At 46.4% G+C, this 14,164-nt stretch overlaps 3 protein-coding genes across 3 annotated transcripts; all 3 read left to right on the forward strand.

Annotated features, from left to right (window-relative positions):
* Positions 1-3,402: 3,402 nt before the first annotated feature.
* On the forward strand, positions 3,403-4,538 carry H6S33_007019 (uncharacterized protein; the record flags this gene model as incomplete). The annotated part of the gene is made up of 4 exons (XM_044838651.1): positions 3,403-3,450; positions 3,518-3,785; positions 3,838-3,961; positions 4,025-4,538. The coding sequence occupies 4 exons, from the start codon at positions 3,403-3,405 to the stop codon at positions 4,536-4,538; spliced, it is 954 nt and encodes a 317-aa protein (XP_044689183.1).
* A 2,427-nt stretch (positions 4,539-6,965) lies between these two features.
* Positions 6,966-12,478, forward strand: H6S33_007020 (uncharacterized protein; the record flags this gene model as incomplete). Its single annotated transcript, XM_044838652.1, has 3 exons — positions 6,966-7,236; positions 10,237-11,364; positions 11,427-12,478. 3 exons carry the CDS (start codon positions 6,966-6,968, stop codon positions 12,476-12,478), a joined length of 2,451 nt encoding a protein of 816 aa, XP_044689184.1.
* A 66-nt stretch (positions 12,479-12,544) lies between these two features.
* H6S33_007021 (uncharacterized protein) lies at positions 12,545-12,805 on the forward strand (the record flags this gene model as incomplete). Its single annotated transcript, XM_044838653.1, has 1 exon — positions 12,545-12,805. The coding sequence occupies one exon, from the start codon at positions 12,545-12,547 to the stop codon at positions 12,803-12,805; it is 261 nt and encodes an 86-aa protein (XP_044689185.1).
* Between the last annotated feature and the right edge of the window lie 1,359 nt (positions 12,806-14,164).

The following is a 14,164-nucleotide window of genomic DNA, read 5'->3' on the forward strand; positions in this document are numbered from 1 at the left end:
TACCGGCCAATACAGAATTGCTTCTCTTCTCTTTCCGTTCAAAAAACCAAGGGGCCCGCGGGAGAAATAGAACCAAATGAAACTCTTCAGTGAATGTATGCTGTAGGAGTAGAATATGCAACAAACCATTAACTACGATTATATTAGGTTGCTTAAATCTTATCCAAAGCTCTATAAACTCCCTCTCTCCAAAGCGAAACTAGTTTTCAGCATTCGGTGCTAGACAACTAAATTGAACAAATACGCTGCCTATATTGAACGTGAATATTGCCAATGTAGGATAGAACAATTATACAAATATACCTATTTGAATGCTCAGTATGGGTGAAATTATGAACTCGACTCCTCGATAAGATTCCAGGACCTGTCAAATGGCAGAACTGAATGTTCGATAACTTGAAGGTGTATTTTATTTTGGAATTCAACAAATATACAAAGTTACTTGAATGGTACAAGGATAGTGACTATCGGAAGGAGGAAGATTGATACTTTTCTATTATTTTTTTTGTACTTTTACGATAAAAATGTTTTGACTGATTGAGTGCTTGTTATTGTTTTTGGTGTATTTTCTGTATTGTTTTTGCGGTTGTTATTTTCTTATATTTTTGTTTTGTGTTTTTTTTTATTTCTGTTTCGTGCAGCAGCTCGGTTAGGTGTGTGATAAGTCTTGTACTTCGAAGTAATATAAACAAAACTAAATCTAAAACTTCTTCTCTCTGTACCTGTTTGTTTCAAAATCTATTTCAGTCTCCCGTTATCCGAACATAGTCTACCCAAATCCCAGGCTTCAGGTGGCCCAAATTGACTATTTTTTGATTCCACTCTATTTCGTTGGACTGTTCAGTCCCAGTCTGTTTGAACTTGAACGTATCCCAAATCGACCCGTATCTAAACCAAGCTCTGTTAGAGCCTAACAGCTCTCCATTGTAGACCTCCCGGTTATTATCAGCGTAGTGTTCTATACATCAAATAATATCAGACGTTGCATGTTACTCCATTTAGGAACTCACAACGTTAACATTTCGCGCAACTTCATTACATTATAATAATAATAATATATGACTGTTATAGGAATCACGGAATACTTTTCTAAGTCAAAGAACAGTTACGAAAACGAGTGACGAGTTATGCTGTAGAGAGGATCATATAATAGCAGGAATAAGTATAGAAAAGTATAGGGAAGTAGCGGAGTATTTGGTTTGACAACACTGGTATGAGCCTATTCTGACTGCAAACTCAATATTGGATGTTTCATTTGGAAGAGAAGTCAAGCAGGGTTTATAGCTGCAGGCTGTTCTACTTCAGGAAGTAGGTGTAGGATAATTGTATAATACTACTTGGTTACAGCCATTTGCAAGCTTCAAGGTTATGTGTCGGAATTGAATAGAGAATGGTACTATGCGTGTCACTTTTCTCTTGAGACTTATCTTCTGATTGATTGTTTTAGTTTATTATCATTTTCTTATTAGTATTAGAAAGTGGGCCTTAGTATAGTTTCTAAGTTGTATAAATAGGAGACAGTTCTGCTTTGAATTAGTAGTATCCTCAATCATCAAGAAAGCGGAAACTAATCTGTAATATTAAATCATTTGAAGCTACAGAATTATTACCTCGCATTGACATTTCCCCAAATAATGGTTAAAAACCATATATACCTGCATTTTGCTCAACTCACTCATGCAGCAACTCGCTACCTCTCCTGATCAACTCGCCATCGAACTCTGTTGGGAATTAATTCTGACGACCTCACAAGTCTGGTATTTAGTAGTTACTTTGTATTTCCAATGATGGCTTTGGTTATGCTGTCGGAAGATTTGAGCCATTACATGAGAGGCTACTGCGACAGGAGGTAACTAGCTCATCATCGATCAATAAGTGAGTGCTCTAATAAGAGTCAGAGTCTGGCCAGTGTGTGGCCTTTATCAAATGCCAAATTGTACTGAATTAGGCTGATTAGTGGTCATTGTATCGTCAGTGGATTCGAAACAGGCTGTCCAACCTACATATAGGTCGATTGGACAGTTGTTGAGAACGTTGAGTCAGACCACAGTGTCACACCTGGAACATACCTGTTTAATGGGCTGGACACTAGACTTCTTGTCCAGCTTCCTTTGTCGCGTTCGTTTTCAACTACAGTAGTTTCAAAAGTAAACCGTGTTAAAAAGTTGTACTGATCTATAAATAGTCAGTCCAGTTCAATTCAAGCTATTCTGTTAATAGTCCAGTTCAATCCAGTCTATATTTTGAATCAGACTGGTCTGTTTACCTACTTTGATATTCCTTCTTTTGGTATTTTATGGCTTTACTCCTCATTAACTCCGAATCAATTTTACCCAACACCGCCCCTCACATCCCTCACAGAGTCCAAAATATTTCAATCTCTACGATAAAACTAATATGAGAATATTACAATACATGTTACGTAATACTATAGACATAGACGAATACATAGACAATGATTGCTATAGAATACAATGAAGGTAGAGAATGTAAGCAGGGAACAATAACAATGGACTGTGGAAATACTCAAGTGGGTTATCTAGATCCTAGGATTTAGGTGATCTGACTCTATATAATATAGGATAAAAATAGTATTGTAAGCTAACAATCCAGAATGAACCAAGAAGGTTGCGTAAAGAGAAAAGAAAGAAACAGAACATCAACGAAAGACAGAACCTATTTATATACGCAATAATCCAGGTCTGAATCTGACTCATACTCTCATTTGATGGAAACCCATAGAATCCAAAGGAAATCCATATTACTAATCCTAACCTCATTGCCAAGTACTTCCACTTTACGACCTAACACAATATCCGATCATGATGCCAAGACGCTCTTACAGTACAGGGGTTCCATATCAAAGAACTGGTTTCTGGTGAGTGATGCGATAGTTGACAGAAATATTATGGACTGTATAACTTGGTGGTCAAACTGGTCCGGAGCTTAAATAGTCCAGCCGGTCCAGTCCGAGCGCGATGATAGTTGGTCCAGTCTAGTCCTGGGCAAAATTTAGACCAGTCCCGATTACTGAGACCTCTGTCCGGCCCTCGAGAACAGCAGACAATGCGAACATGAACACAGTGGATGACTATCGATAGGACCTCTTTTGTCAATCGATCAAGTCAATTGTCTTCGCTTATAGAAATATATACTTTGTCGCCCGTCAGTATTTGGGCCTTTCTGTAAGTACAGTTTATTACCGGGAGTGGTTCACCCACCGTATGCGGCCATCAGGAGATGATCACTCGCTGACTCAGCCGTCGGAGACATTTAGCTGCAGAGCAGAAGCACAAGGCTGACTAAACGCGGGAACTTGTAAGGCGACCAACAAACACTCAACCCCGCTCCCTCCGTGCAATCTCAATCTCCAGAGCACCTCTCTCTCCGTTGTGCTTCAATATGCTGCTGGAGCTTCCTCTCGAGCTGCTCCAGAAATGTATTCACTTCGTACGTTTCACTCCCGACGCTATATTCTGAGTTTTCGCTAAAGCTCATTCGATCCATACATGCGCAGGCAATATTCCCCCATACTGAAGGTACCGCGGTTATAACCAACATACCCCCCACGCCCCAGAACAAGAAAGCTCTCCAGTCGCTCCTCCTCACCTGCCGAGCCCTCTCCTCCGCCACCTTTTCCTACTCATTCTCCTCTCTCTCACTCTCGTTCGGGGACATCCGCGCACGCCTCCTCCCCCTCCTCCCTGCCCCCATCCTCGGCGCCTTTGTCCGGCAGCTCAACGCCTCCGGCACGTTATCTGCCAAACACGAGCGGTTTCGGAAGTGTGACGGCACCCCATGCACTGTGCACACGCTCCACCTCGTACACGACAACAGGGGCCAATGCAATGACAACGACATCTACACCGCAGCCCTCCACCGTCTTCCTGCACCTCCACACCCTCAAGGCCCTGTCCACCAACCATTTCGACGACCTCCCTGCCGCGCTACCCGCCTGGCCGTTGAGGAGCCTGTCTTGCCGCTATGGCTCTCACCTGCTTAGGCCCTAATCCCGCAACTGGAGGCTCACATCGCTCTCCCTGTGGGGCATCCCCGTCGCCCACGAACTGCTGTCGCCGTTCCTCAAGGAGCACGCGGGTACCCTGCAGGAGCTGGGGCTCGCCTTCTGGCGCCGCTACACGAGGGGCGATGTTATGGAGCTCCCGAAGATGCCGTGCCTGCGGAGGGTGAAGCTGTTTGCGGCGCTTGCTGGGCGCATCCGGGAGATGCAGGGGCTCGACATTGGTAGGCTGGAGAGGGTGCAGAGGGAGCAGGCGGCAATGGATAGGACGGTGGCGGATACGAAGGGGGGGAGGGGATTGAGAGGGATAGATTGGCGAGTTCGGCCGGAGGTGGTGAAGCAGGAGATAGACGTGCCGGGGGAGGCGCGGCGAGAGGTGGAGGTGGTGTATGATCTGTCGTATATGGATGTTTGGAGTGACGGGCTCACGTTCGATGTGGAGAGGAATGGAGAGGTGGTCAGGGTGTTGGTGGCAAGATGTGCGAGCTTGAAGACGGTGACGTTTTCGGGGGCGTAGGAGTCTTGGGGAGTTGGGACCGTTTTTGGAGTTGGGGTGTTTAGGGACGGAGTATCGCATTGGTTTTGGTGGAGAGGTATGGAATAATATGTGTGTTTTGCTGCGCAAATTGAGCATTCCGTTTCTGTTTCGGCCATCGCCTTGTTAGTTTATGATTGGTATGGAATATAATCAACGTATCCTAGCCAGAGTACGACAAAAGAAAAGTAGCGTCTCTTTATATCTTGCTATACGTAGACTTACTCGTAAAATCAATCCTCTGAGCACTCTGTAAACTGATAGACACAGACGGCATGTTCCCACACCTGTCCTTCCCCAGCAGTTCCTCTACCGGAAGCGCATGTAGACACTTGTGTACCCAGCCAGTCGCGACAACATAGAAGGCGATTCATACCGCTTTTATGTACCAACCTTTACACCAAGGAGACCCAAAATAATATATATATATCAGCGCTCTTACACTAACCTGATAGAGCATCCACCCACCGCCACAGCCATCCCACCACAAGCTGTTCAATACCCCCGACTGCGCCCGCACACATAGCCTAGCACGGCGGAAAGGCAGCCGTGGTATACGATCAGCGAGTTCAACAAACAAAGCGAAGACAAAAAAGAAAACCAAACACGGCACACAACAGCCGAGTGATAGTCCATGACGCCAAGCACAGAGAAAGAGACGTTGGGCCGTGGGCGGGAATTTGGAAGGCGCTTGGTCTCGAAGTCATTTCAGGCAGTACCTGGCGAGAGGTCTCGAGACATTGTAAATTGAAGAATTCATACAACCCTAACCCTGGTTTAATCTCTTAATCCTATACCACAAGGGCAAGCTATGGCAATATCTGACGTACCAAAATAACATGAAAAGGAAAATGCGTTGCCAGGAGGAGGTTCGGGCTCAAATAATGGCTTCAACGGCGACTTTGTGCGGTGTTTCTACTGCTTTTTCGGGTGCGCGTTTGCGGGCGCGCTTGGGGGACTTGTACTGCTTGCTACATGTTGCCCCTGTGTAGTAGCTAGCACCTTAAAGCGTGGTCGGGTGTGGTCTGGAACACTCAAGGATACGCGGCCTGGAAATGTGTTCAATCACAATGCCTAACAGTTCACTCGCAGAGTAATTGTGATGCTGTGTGGCCGCGAGCTAAGGAACTGATGCGTGCGGAATGGTCTTGGGGGTTCTGGATTTGCCGGTGAGAAAAGGCCAGTTCCTATCACCGACCGTGGTAAACTGTACAGCGATAGGAATTATCTATGGAAAAAACAGTTATACGGTGCACAGATATTTCGCTATACAATTTCACCCCCCTGTTTTTCCATAGATCCTTCCGGTCGCTGTACCTACATACATACCTACATGTGAATCAGCGGGTTGCCGATCTCTTGTCACACACGAGTCCGGCTATACTGACCGCCAGCCTTTTATGCATAAGTTCCCGTGGTTGGTGGCCAACACTCAATTCATAGAGTCAACCCTAGCACATGTAGTAGTAGGCTTGCTTCACACATCGGTGCAGGACTGATTCTTTGTCGATATCGGTATTTTCTTTGGTATCGGAATGCATTTATCCACTTGATGGGCTAGCTAACACCAATGGTTAGGCCGAATCCTGTCAGATTTCCTAGCCCTGGAATGTTTTCGTATGAGCTGTGTGTTCAGGGGTACTTTGCGTGTCTGTAATTATGACTTGGAAACTTGTATTGATGATGATTCTAAGCGAGGAGGAGAGCCTTCTACCTCTTGGTTAACCTAAGCCAATCTCTAACTACAACTTGTTCACTCGCTTAGTGGCCCTCACTGCCAATTCTCGTCAAGTCCTTCTTGTGTTACGGGGACTACTAGATGATAGGCCAGATTCGGCATAGCGCGCTTGCTACGCCAAAGCTTCTAGGAACATGTGGATTGCTGGCGACCGAAAACAATTAACCCCATTCTTATGACGTGATAACTACTTCCCTACATAAGAGCCAGCATGATCATGACGACACTAGAGTCTCAGTCTTAATTGCCATGGTTTCCTGGCTGCAGGTTGAATGAAGGAATGGCCGGCAGCACTTGGTGAGTAGCAGGTCAACCGGTTATCTATGTAGGCTATTTCCAGCCAAAATAACTACTCTCAGTTCAGCCTACTAGCCGACCGTTTTATACCTTTAATTTCCCAAATCGCAATATATACCGGATCGTCCATAACGAAGATACACTCAATCACAACTCCTACGACTCAAGTCATGAAGTCCACACTGTTCTTCTATTTTATCGTTTACTTCATGCCGTCATCGGCTGCTACCCTGGTGGAGGGATTCACGTTCTGCACATATAGGGTTTCCGGGACTTATGGTGTCAGCGCGCGATACATATTATACACGCTATACGCTACCGGTATCGCCATTCATAAAATTGACTGGCTAGTTGGCGCGAGTTTTGGGACCGCCATGCTCTTCAGTTCGGTCACTAGTGTCCACATGGTTGCAATGGAAGCCACACAGCGCCCGTACTATTACGACTCAGACACTGAGCCGGCGTTGACCATGATTATGTGCAGTCTTCTTGCCGCCTCCATGCTATTTGTGTGGTCATCGTCGTTTCGGAGGGCAACGGACGGTGCTCGAATCATGGTATTCGCATGGTTCTTCCTGATGATTGTGGGTTTCATCGCAGGTTTTGTATACATGAGCAGCGCCCTCTCTGACGAATTGCCGGACGGTAAGGAGTGCACGGATCATCTAGTCTTGAGGAAAGGACAAGAGTCCTTTGTCTCAAACCTTCGGTACACACCAGTTCCATTCTTCATCATTTTTACGATCTTACTCCCTCCACAATTGATTCTGGCACTCCGGTGTGGAATTATTCGACGAAGCCCAATTGCACTTTCGGACAGACCGGGCAAATACAAGGGGAGTCGCTTCATGTTGGGCCTCTTGAAGTTTGGAGTGTGGGAGAAAGTGACTCGAATATGGTTTGAACACGTGACCTTGTGAAGGAATATGTTTCGTAGACAAGAGATTATACTATAGCGCCGCTGAGGTTCCAGTGACAACTGTGGGAGTTTGTCGCTCCTTATATACAGATAAACCTAATACCACTTAATATCCATATTGCATAATCGCTGGCACTAAGCCTAATCTGAAACCCTTATTCCTATTATGAGTCATTCCTTATACATGAGTCATTACCATACATAACCAATATCGCAATACCACATTGCTACACTTCCCCTCACTTGCCATATCGTATCAATTCCGACAGTTTCTGGTGAGCTTGTTTCGATAGACAATTGGTCACTATGTCCGCGATATTATCTTCAGTTGGAAAATAGAGGAGCTCATAGGTTCCAGCCTCAAGTTGTTCACGTGTGTAGTGGTAGGGAACGTCGATATGCTTGCACCGGTCATAGATGCGTGGGTTCCAACATAGTTCGATAGAACCTGTATTTTCGGGGTGTATGAAGTACCGGTATTGCTGTTGGAGTTGGTACAATGCATTACGAATTCATACCAGTTGTCGAACCGTGAGGGACAGAGCCATATATTCAGATTCTGTTGTTGAGACTGCGACTGGTTTCTGCTTCTGTCTTCTCCAGCTGATGGCTGATTTTCCTCATCTGAACATGGATCCGGAGTACAATTTTCTGTCATTTAGGTTCGAAGCGTGGGAACTGTCTGAGAATCCATCGAGTATTGCAGTATTCCGTTTGGGGTAAAACAGGTTCCAGCCTTTGGTTACATTGAGGTATCGGAGAGTTCGCTTGGCTGCTCGTAGGTGGTTCTCATTTGGGCATGAGGAATACTGATATAGTGCGGTGACAGCATAAGTGATATCAGCTTTAGTTGCTATGCTCACGTATACTCGAGATCCTATTATGGATTGAAACTCAGTTGATATCTTGATTCGGTTTTCCGTTTCGCCCTTTTGGAGGTTGAGGTTCGGTTTGAGCGGTGTACCAACTGGTTTGCAGTTATTCATTCCAAATTTATCCAGGATCTTGTTGATGTATGCGTGTTGTGATAGCATGATACCATTTTCAGTTACCATTATTTCTATTTCCAGTATAAATTTCGACTTAACAAGACCCATACATTCGAAGTCTGCCTTGAGTAGTTGTCTGATCTCCTTTCTGAAGAGGGAATCAGGTCCGAATATTATGATCTCGTCTACATATACCGAGAGTTAAATCTGGTATTTCTTATGTATGAATACACGTGGGTCGAATTTGACTAGAATCCATACTTTCCGTTGAAGAGAGTCTGCTAAGGAAGCGTACCATTCATTGGGTGATTGTTTTAGTCCGTATATGCATTTCCGAAGTTTACAAACCTTATTGTCCTGCCTGTAGCCTTCAGGCAGTTACACGCAAATTTCCTGCTTGAGTATACTGTAGAGGAAGGCTGGCTTGACTTCTATTTGCTGTGGTATCCAAACGTTGTTTGGAGCTAGTGCTAGTAGAAGCCCTAGGGAATCGTATCCGGCAACTGGGTTGAAGGTCTCATCGTAGTCTTGGTACTGTACTTGGATGAACTCTTTCAAAATGTATCTTGCTTTGTACCTTTCAATTGTTCCATCCGTATTGTGTTTTACCTTGAATACCCATTTTTCTTTGATTGTTGCTCGGTTGGTTAGTCATTTGATAATGTCTCAGGTGTGGGGCTTATATAGGGCGCTTTTCTCAGTCTGTATCGCTTTTTTCCATATGTTATGATCATTGCTTTGCATCGCTTGATTGAAAGTAAAAGATTCGGTTACTACGTGTATTCGATGATTGGAGGTAACCAAGTTGTCGAACTCCCTTTGTAGCTTAACTTTAGACTTTTTATGTTCTGAACTTGCTGCTTCCATTACTAATTTTCTCATTATTATATCCATGTCTTCATCCGCTGGTATTTCTGATACTTACTTGTCAAAGGTTTTTTGCCAATTCGGTTATCTTTTGTCGAATTGTCTCACGTCTTCCTTCTATATCCTGCTATATTTTTTTCTCTATCTTTTTCTGTATGCAATATGATCTTCTTGGAGCTTCTGGTCCGAGGTTCTACAGTTGTTTACCTTTCCCGGATGTGACTGATCTTTCTGAGAATGATTCTGGTTGTTCTGATTAGTATATCATTTATCAGATTGTATAAGGTGACGTCTGGGATTGAGTCCCGTCAACCTGGCTTGCAGTCTACTTGTGTCTTCCTCTAGGTTTCCTTCAATTTCTAACGATTCGGGTTTTGGATCAGGCCCATCTTTTTCATGGATCGATTAGTTAATACACTGGGTTACGAGGAGTTGGATTAGTCAGAAAGGTTCTATTGAGTTCTATTGGGTTCCGTCGGTTATAAGTGTATGAGTTACCTTGGATTTGTCATCGTTGGGATTTCCTTGGGTATATTAGAAGGTTTCGCTCTTGTTTCTGTTTTCTTTCTCTTCTTTCTTTTGATACGCAACGTCTTCTGTACCTACGCTGTCTATTACTATATAATAATATCTCTTATTCTTTGCCCAAGAATACCATCATGCCGCTGCTTCCCTTCTCCCGTTGAACCCTACCAATGCTAGAGCCCCTCAGGACTCCTATCGCAGGCGACTATACCGACCTCTACTACCCCATTCGTACCCTACGGAATACTCGCTACTCGCCCCCTTGAGATTTCGTTGCGTCGTTATCCGTACCGTACGACATGTCCACCCCCGATCCACCTACATAGGTCCCATCCAACGATATAGAAGAATTCAAGCGGCAGTATGATGTCGATGCTTCTGACTTATTTAACCACATCGCCGTTCTTATTCAACGTATCCGCCACGAGAGGGATACTACTCGTACACAACTCGCTGCCGCCCATGAAACCATCGACAACCTTGAAGAGCAGGTAACCCAGCTCAACCTTGACCTTAATGTCGCTCGCGCCGCCCCCGCCCCTACCGCCCCTGTCCCCGTTGTCGCTGCTCCCCCACCTACTACCGTCTCCACCTTTAGGTCCGAGAAGTTCCCAGACCCTGAAAAATTTGATGGTACCCATACCAAGCTACCTGGATTCATCACCCAACTCCAAATGAAACTTGAGGTCAACGACGATCGATTCCGCAACGAGGCAGCAAAAGTTATCTATGCCGTCAGCTGCTTGGAAGGAAGGGCCCTTGATCAGGCCGTTCCACTCGTTAACGCTAACCCTGCTGCCCCCTTCTCCTCTGCCACTGCCTTCGTCACCCACCTGGAAGCCTCGTTTGGAGACCCAGATCCCCGGGGTACCGCACGTCGCCAACTCGTCGCCCTGAAGCAATGCAAAGGAGACTTTGCCACCTATTACTCACAGTTCCTCCGTATCATGGCCTATCTAGACTTCAATGAAGGAGTCAAGATCGATGCCCTAGCTGAAGGACTGTCAGAAGATCTGAAGGACGCCATGACATACCGGACGGATAGGCTTAACACTGTAGAGGCATACGCGACTATGTTAATGACAATCGACAACCAGATTCTGGGCCGTAAGGCTGAACAACGGGCCATTCGCAACACGATGGGACAATTTACTACCCCCGCCGCTGCGGCAGACCCATTCCATACCGCTGGAGGTCTCGCCTCAATGGACCTCTCCACCCTCCAAACTCGTTCCGCTCAACGCCCTACCGCCGAACAACGATATACCTTTGTCAATGGACAATGCAAAACCTCCGCCGCTGAAAAACAATGGCGCAGGGACAACAATCTCTGCATGTACTGCACCAACCCCGGCCATGTCTTCGCCAACTGTCCCTCTGCCAATCGTCTGCGTGGCAACCAACCGGTCATGAGGAGCGCTCTCCTCGCACCCGCTCATAATGCTGCCGACCCCGCTGTTCCGCCGATCGCCAGTTCCACCTCCTCTGAGTTGGATTTTCAGTAGTACTGGGCTTGATCAATGACCCCTGCCCAGGACCTTCTAATGTTTCTCCTTTATCTGCGTTCTCTATCTCTGGCTTCTCGGTATCGTCTGTGGAGCATAAATCGGATGGGGATCATTTTGTTGCTTCTTGTAAAATTGTAAACAATAAAATATCCATTCAAACCCACGCATTGATTGATACCGGGTGCTCCGGGTTCACATTCATTGATGAAACATTCGCGCGCCACAATAGCCTTCCATTTCTCCCCCTTAAATCACCCCGCACTATTGAAGTCATCGACGAGCGGCCTATATCCTCCGGACAGATCACCCACCTATGCTACCTACCACTGTCAATTGACTCCCATTACGAAACTATTCCCTTATTCGTCACCAAACTTGGCTCCTACCCACTCATACTCGGGATCCCTTGGCTTCAACTACATGACGCCACACTGCGGTTCAAAGACAATAGCATACTGTTCGACTCCGAATACTGCAAGCGCAAGTGCAACTTCTCCGCAAAGCCCGTTCCCATTAAAGGAATTGCACCACCACTCCGCTTCCACCTCGTCAGTTCAGCTGCCCTCTGCCGTTTTGCTCGAAGGGACAAACTCCAAATCTTCAGCATAACTATAGAGGAAATCGATCAAGCTATGGGCAAGGCCCCCAAGGAAGACTGGAGAAACCGGGTTCCAACCCGGTACAAGAGGTTCCATAAGATGATGGACGAGAAGTTTGCGAACGAAATACCACCACACTGTTCCTATGACCATAAGATACCGCTCAAGGAAGGAAAGGAACCTCCGTTTGGGCCGCTCTATTGTATGTCCCGCGAGGGACTTATCGTGCTCAAGCAATATATACAGGATAACCTTGAAAAGGCCTTTATCCAGGCCAGCTCTTCCCCCACCGGTGCCCCCATCCTATTTGTTAAAAAAGCTGATAGAACACCCCGTCTCTGCATAGATTATCGTGGCCTTAATGAACTTACCGTAAAAAACCGCTACCCATTGCCGCTTATCCGGGAAACTCTCGACTACCTCTCCAAAGCCAAGTGGTACACCAAACGCGACCTTCGTCAAGGGTATAACCAGATCTGAATGACTGAGGGTGAAGAATGGAAAACAGCTTTTCATACGCGTTATGGGCATTTCGAATACATGGTAATGCCTTTTGGCCTCACCAACGTCCCAGCCACCTTCCAACACTTTATCAAAGATCGGGTCCATGACTACCTCGATATGTTCTGTACAGCCTACCTTGACGATATTCTCATCTATAGCGACACCGTCGAGGAACATCAAGTACATGTCGAGAAAGTCTTGGAGGCCCTACAAAGAAATGGAGTACTGCTGAAATCAGAGAAATGCGAGTTTCTATCACGGGACTATAGGCGATGGACTGTGGTGCCAAGGAATACAACCTAGGTAGTGACGTAGACGTGGACGTAGACGTAAAGGTATACTTTGACTATGGACTATGGGGTGGCTCTACCTGGTATGATAAAACCAGTTGGAACCCTATGACGTGGTGCGGACAAAGAATAGTATTCGTAGAATAAATACAGAGAGAGAGAGAGAGAATCTTATATTGCATAGAAGCCGAAGCTTATCGCACACCTAACTACCCGACTACAACCTCCACCGACTAACCCGAAAGCAAAAACAAAGTACAAAAACTAACTACCGCAGCTACGAGAACTACGTACATAAATAAAAGTAAACGACGCACGAAGAGGGCGCAAATAACAAGTGGTACAGGTAAGCAGAATCTAAGCGACAACAAAGAAACCTCCCCGTAGTAAAAGTAAGAACCCCAAACTTCTCCGTCAACTGCATTAGCGAGCACAATCCTAAACGTAGTGTTCAATCGAAACGATATCATTACCAACGTTCCCGGTGTCATATCTGTGGACGAACCTTAACAGGACTGGGAAACCACGCGCACGAAGGCAGAAGAGGCCAACCGCAACAGCGTCAGGTGTGAAAGCGAGGGGGGGTGGGTCGAGTGTGGGTCCTCGGGCTTCTGGTTGTCAGGCAGCGAGGAATTGAGGAGTGGTGATGACCGGTAGGTCAAGTAAGGAGTGGGTGGGGTCGTCGGTCCCTGGAGCAACGGCTAAAGACTGTGCCCGAGTCGTGTTTGAAGTAGTGTCCTCTGGAGGGGACATGCAAAAGGGGGTGAGCCGGAAGCTCAGTATGTATGGGGGTCGCAATCGAAAGTGCCGACCGTATTGTGTTGAGGGTGGTCTCGGAGACCGGTTGGGCTGGGGTGAGGGGAGCGGGCCGCCTCGGGTAAAAAAGGGTTGCCTGGTTAAGGCCGATAAAGAGGGGTAAGGTCACGGGACCTCGGGTAAAAAATTTGACGATACTTTCGCGACCGAGAGGTCGCTAACTTCGCGGGCTGTCGAGCGCTTTGGCAGTAGGTTCTCGCTGACTGGAGATTACTGACAGTGTGCGTACCCGACGTGTGGGATCACTCGTGCGATGAGTGAAAGTAAGGAGGGGCGAAGGCGGCTTTCGAGAGTAGCCGCTGGTTTGGCGAGGGGTGAACGGTGGACGCATCCCGTGAGGCCACCGAACGAGCAAAGAATGGGGGGTGTCGAGCGAGGAAAGTTCAGGGACCGAAGCAATTCGAGAATCAGTATAACTCCATCTCGGGGGAAAGAAATCCTACCGCGAGCCAGAGGCGAGCGGGTAGAATACAGAGGTTGCGTAAAGAAAGAAGAGAAGAAGGAAAACAAACAAAAGCACAAAACAACGCCCCCTTATATATCCAACCATAGTCCA

This window comes from Morchella sextelata (assembly GCF_020137385.1).
Source record: "Morchella sextelata strain SCLS chromosome Unknown scls_22, whole genome shotgun sequence".
Taxonomy (NCBI): domain Eukaryota; kingdom Fungi; phylum Ascomycota; class Pezizomycetes; order Pezizales; family Morchellaceae; genus Morchella; species Morchella sextelata.